General features: G+C 36.5%; 1 protein-coding gene across 1 annotated transcript in view; it reads right to left on the reverse strand.

The window, feature by feature from the left end:
- Positions 1-6,213, reverse strand: part of SYCP2L (synaptonemal complex protein 2 like) — a 73,204-nt gene that overhangs the window by 35,690 nt on the left and 31,301 nt on the right. Inside the window, exons 17-20 of the mRNA XM_024121905.2 lie at positions 3,881-4,023; positions 2,213-2,306; positions 1,378-1,728; positions 531-612 (exon numbers count right to left, since the gene is read on the reverse strand). Coding sequence (XP_023977673.2) covers positions 531-612; positions 1,378-1,728; positions 2,213-2,306; positions 3,881-4,023 — 670 coding nt within the window. The remainder of the gene's footprint in view (positions 1-530; positions 613-1,377; positions 1,729-2,212; positions 2,307-3,880; positions 4,024-6,213) is intronic.

Consider the following 6,213-nt stretch of genomic DNA (forward strand, 5'->3'; position numbering starts at 1 on the left):
ATATATGTATATGTATAGCTGATTCACTTTGTTATAAAGCAGAAACTAACACACCATTGTAAAGCAATTATACTCCAATAAAGATGTTAAAAAAAAACTGTGTCAAAAATTTGATGTTAAAGTATACATCAAATTGTACACTTTAAATATGTACATTTTATTTCAGTTATATCTCAATAAAGCTGTAAAAAAATCACATGTATGACCCATTCTTCAGAGGCCTACATGGAAAGTGGCAATAAAATAATGCCAAGTAATACGTGTTTTCTGGCGAGGGATACTCAGTGTTCTGCTACGGAAAACTACATCACCAAAGATAACACTGGGACTATAATGGTAGAGACGCATAGGTCAAGAGAACTTTTCAGCCCTGCTCAAATCATTCTGCAGAAAACTGCACACAACGCTCTCTCCGTGTATGGAGCACAGCCAGATGCAAAAAAGGGGGAAAAACCTAGACAGTCGAATTATAATTAATGAGTCACATTAACAGCAATCTACGTGGTTTATGAGTTTTGAAAATCACCTACCTAGATGTATCATTTAATTTAGGACCCTGCATTTTTGCTGATGGTTCTTGTAAATCTAAAGAATACTCGAGTTCTGAAGTAACTTCCAAGCATGAAAATGAAAAACAAAAATTATTAAGCATCTCAAGTAAACATTTAAATGTACCATTCAAGTCTTATGACAGAAAAAAAAATCTGACCTTTTTGTGTATCATCCAGTTTCGATTTTTCAGGTAAATTATCAGCTTTATTTGTTTGCTGCAGGAAAAACATATACACCTAAGTTTAATTATGTTGTCTTTGAAATTTTTTACAATTCCAAAGAAAAGCATTTAAATGGTAGGATATCAGTCTCTTTGTTCATTAGGTTTAGCTCCAAATGACTGTTGGCTGTTCCAAAAACATCAATATCCACCCTCAGAAGATTTGCCACCATCAAAGACAATCACCGAGTGTCTCAGAGTTACTAAGGGAAACATCAAAGGAAGACTTACAAAAATGTCTTCAACAGCATCATAATTGTTGAGATATGTACAAGTTCCCAAAAAGACAATCTACCTGGAGGAATAATCTTTGGTGTATTTGTTTTTAAAAAAAATCATAACACTATCACATTTCTGTGTAATGTGTCCATGTAATCAAACATAAGAAAATGGACTGAACACCAATACATGCCAAGCAGTGTGTTAGGTACTTTATGTATATTATGCTTTTAATCCTAAGAGGGCCACATTGTAAACCAGCTATTACCTTTGTTTTATAGATGAGAAGCCTCAGGCTCAATGACGTTAAGTAATTTTCCCAAGTTCCCACAATCAGTAAGTGAAAACCAGGTCTCATTCCAAACATTAGGCTGCTTTTCCCAAACTCAGTCTCCAGATCCCAAATGAGGGAATGAAGTAAAGCCAGACAAGTGACACATTCCGCAAGAGAGCCGAGATGAGTGAAAGTCGAGAAAAAACAAACACGGCAGGCAAAAGTAATTTAAAGGAGGGGATAGTGAAAAAGGAGAGAGATGGTTGACCAGGAGAAAATGGACAACAAGCCAGAGAGTCAGCTTCCACCTGCCAGCATCCTGGTTGATAGAGTTCAGAATCTTGTCCCCAGTTCCCTGTACTCACAGCAGGCTCAGACTGGTTATTTAAGGGGAGAGTTGTTAGGCAATGGTTATCTTCAGCACTGGTTAACTCTGCCAGCTCGGTAGATTCCTTTGCTTGGTCTATACACATTAAGAAAAGAGCAATAAAGAATGGTAACAATAACCATACACAAGGCTGCATACACCCTCCAAATGCTCTTCATGAGATTCATACTGCTAGTACATCACCATCTTTTGGTAAGAGCTGGTAATTAGGACCTGCTATGGGCACCTTGGAAAACTGCTTTTGGGTCTAACTCCTAAGAGATATGTAACCTGTGCAGGGCCAGCTTTGTGGGTAGACAGGGCCCTACACACTTGCCTCCTGCCATCCCAACATAATTTCTCTTTTGTCATTTCCAATTGACCCCAAGACAGACTGTATCAGGTGGAGAAAATAATTCAAGGTTTAATCAGCAACTTTTCTTCCTCCAAAGGTATTAATTACTCATTACATTAATTACTCCTATAGGACCCCAGGTTTTCAGTGACCTCTTTCAAGTAATATTTTATCATTGCTTCTCTACGGAATCCAGGTAAGAAATTTTGTTATTTCCCAACATACCTGTCTCTCTTTCGTGGCTGCTAGGAATCTCAGTGCCTTCTTTCTCCAACTCACCAAAAAGGTCTGAGGAGATTTTCGTCTGGTCAGGCCTCACCTGAAATGCAAGCCAAAAATCGCATGATTTTTAAAAGCAGTAATCCTTTTAAAAATTTATTATTAACAGACCTAAAGAGACATAGACAGCAATACAATAATAGGAAGGGACTTTAATACCCCACTTACATCAATGGATACATCACTTAGATGGAAAATCAATATGGAAACATCAGCCTTAAATGACATGTTAGATCCAATGGACTTGACATATACATAGCATTCTACCCAAAAGCAACAGAATGCACATTCTTCTCAAGCACATATGGAATCCAGGATAGATCATATATTAGGTCACAAAACAAGTCTTAATAAATTTAAGAAGACAGATCATATGGAGCATCTTTACCAACTACAGTGGTGTGAAACTAGAAATCAATTACAAGAAGAAAACTGGAAAATTCATGAATACATGGAGATTAAATAACATGCTTCTGAAAAACCAATGGGTCAATGAAGAAATCAAAAGAGATTTAAAAAAAAAAAAAAACCTTTTGGCAAATGAAAATGGAAATGCAACATACCAAAACTTATGAGGTGCAGCAAAAGCAGTTCTAAGAAAGAAGTTCATAGTGATAAAAGCCCACTTCAGAAAAGAAAAGGACTTCCCTGGTGGTCCAGTGGTTAAGACTCTGTGCTTCCAATACAGGGGGCACAAGTTCGATCCCCGGTTGGGGAACTAAGATCCCACATGCTGTGCAGAGTGGCCAAAACAGTAATAATAATAAAGAAAAGAAAGAACTCAAATAAACAACATATCTTTACACCTCAAGGAACTAGAAAGAAAAATAAATGAACCCAAAGTTAGTAGAAGGAAGAAAATGCAGAACAGAATGGAAATAAACAAAAGACACTAAAAAAACAATAGAAAAGATCAATGAATCTAAGAGCTGGTTCTTTGAAAATATAAACAAAATTGAAAAACATTTAGCTGGATTCACATATATATGTGTGTGTGTCTATCTATCTATATTTAAAACAGCATATTATTCAGGCATAAAAAAGAAGCAAATCCTGCCATTTGCAACAACATGGGTGGACCTTGAGGGCATTATGAAAAGTGAAATAAGTCAGAGACAGACAAATACCGTATGATCTCACTTACATGTGGAATCTTAAAAACAACAACAACAAAAAGCTCATAGATACAGAGAGCAGATTGGTGGTTCCAGAGGAGGGGGTTGAGGGTAGGTGAAATGAGTGAAAGGGGGTCAAAAGGTACAAACTTCCTGTTATAAAATGAATATGTCATGAGGATGTAAGGTACAACATGGTGACTACAGTTACTACTATATTGCATATTTGAGAGTTGCTGAGAGACTAAATTCTCTAAATGTTTTTGTTCACACACACACACAAAAACTTCTAACAATGGTGACAGTTGTCAGCTAGTCTCACTGTGGCGATTTTTTCACAATATATACAGAAATGGAATCATGATTTACACCTGAAACTAATATGTTTTATGTCAATCATATCTCAATTTAAAAAACGCCAACATGGAGATGTAAGAGACATGAAAACCTACTAAAACATATGTACTGATAAATAACCAAGAAGAATTAAACATGCCACCTGTTGGTCATCTCCTAAAGCTTTAATGGAAGCTTGTGCTATGTTGAACTGCAATTCAAAATGAATTTCTATTTTCATCACTTCTTTGTTTCTGATATTAATAGGCTTCTTCAGGTAAATTCTGAGCATCTTCATCTCAGTTTCTAGCAAAAATAAAGTATACCAATGTAGATCAACATACTGAAAGGTTATATTTTTAAATTTTATAATTTTAAATAACTGCACTGGGATATTTGTTCACTGTCCAGATTCTTCCGCAATGAGATGTTGAAATTATTTTAATAAAGTTACTCTGAAATTATTTTTATTAGATGCACATGTGTATTTTTACACACACACACACACACACACACACACACAATATGTTTAAGCAGTTAATCTAGCAGAGATAGAAGTAACTTAGCAGCATAGCAAATGAGATATTTTGTCTTCTAAAATTCAATCCATTTTTTTAAAGAACATTTGTGAATACAAAGCTATCATCTGTAACAGGTATTTTACTTCTCAATATATTAAGCACAACATTCATTCTCATTCTTTCTGTCTCTCTCAGATCCCACTCATTTCTAAAATTCAAAATAAAATCCACTGTTCTCAATATACAAACTGGAATAATCCACACTCATCTCAACAGACCCCACTTAAAGAAGAGAAATGGAAACATTCTCAAGAGAGGCCTAATTCTCAGACAACAGTCTCTTTGAGGGCCTCCTACCACGACATCAGCCCTTTACTGACAAACACTAATTGGTTTTAGAAGAGAAAATAGTTTAGACCACAATTCATAGCGAGCCCAAGAAATAGCCACAGTAAGTACAAGCTGTGTTGGAAGCAGCAGGGGTGAAAAGAGTAAAACCCATGCAAGAGCAGGCAAAGCTCAGGGTCACAAATTGATGAGAATGAAAAGAGGAAAAAAGAGACACACCTGGGTCTAGATCTGTGGCCAGTGGTACTCGAAATGTGGCTAGTACAACATGAATTGCATTACAAGCATAAAATACATACTAGTTTGTGAAGACATAGTACCAAAAAAGAGAAGGTAAAATATCTCATTAATTGTTCATATTGATTATATGTTAAACTGTTAATATTTTGGACATACTGAGTGAAATAAATATATATTATTAAAATTAGCCCACTTGAAAAAAAACTTTTTAAAGAGGCTACTAGAAATTTTTTAATTAAATATATGGTTCAGATCCTATTTCCATACAACAGTGCTGGCCTCTAGTAAAGTTCAATAATCTCCCAAATGCTGATCTTACTGGACGTTCAGTCACTGCAGAGAAAGTCTCTAAATCCCTGCAGCAAAAGTAATTCTAAACAAGATCTGAAAATGTAAATACCTAGTTGGGCTGTGGGGTTCGATGCAAACGTACAAGGGCAAGAAGAAATAGCCTGAGGGCTGCCCTCAACAGGCTCCTAAAACACTGTCAACCCCTTAGCAGGAAGGGCTCGGCATGCAAAAGGCAAGTCCTGCTTGTAGTGTTTGCTACACAAGCCTCAGTTGCCTCGGCTATAAAACTAAAACATCACACCTACTTCCTCCAGCTACTGTAAGGCACTTTATGAATTTTAAAGTCTCCCAAAAATGTGATATATTTATGAAGTGTACAATATTAACTTTGGCAAGTTGGTTGCTGAAAATCACCTCAACAGCAAAGTTCAGGTTCAGAAACTTAAAATATGTAATGTTAGGGGTACCACAGTCAGAAAATCCATGGATGTCCTTATAAAATATTGACTTCAGAATAAACACCAATGATATTTTGCATATCTTAAGTGAATAGCAACAGGTAATGACTATATAAATTAAGTTACTCTTAACTTATGATTATGTTCAATTTACATTTCTAGTAAGATGTTTATAAACCCCTTTCCTTTACTACAGATAGGAGACACCTCCAACTCAACGTATGCTATCTTTCCAATTTTGTAACTGTATAACTGCTCATTTGTGCTTCTTCCCATCTGTGACACCATAAGAAATATATATTTGATCTTGGCCTTTGTTCCTGACGCAGAGCTCCTGAAACGCATTTTAAGTGATGGGGTGCTAGGAGCATCTTTTTTTCTAATATTTGGTCTTTGACCCTGGCTCCTGACACCAGAGCTTCTAAGGCCCTTGGAATGCCCGGGGTGATGAGTGTTTTATAAGTTACTGAGATGACTGGGGGTTAGAGGACTGGGGGTTGGAGGACTTACGGATAGGGACTGGTCGAAAACTTGCACAAGCCTCTTAGATAGCCTCATCCACCAGAGGGCAGACAGCAGAAGCAAGAAGAACTACAATCCTGCAGCCTGTGGAACAATAACCACATTCAAAGAAAGAC

Source organism: Physeter macrocephalus, chromosome 18, assembly GCF_002837175.3.
Source record: "Physeter macrocephalus isolate SW-GA chromosome 18, ASM283717v5, whole genome shotgun sequence".
Lineage (NCBI taxonomy): Eukaryota > Metazoa > Chordata > Mammalia > Artiodactyla > Physeteridae > Physeter > Physeter macrocephalus.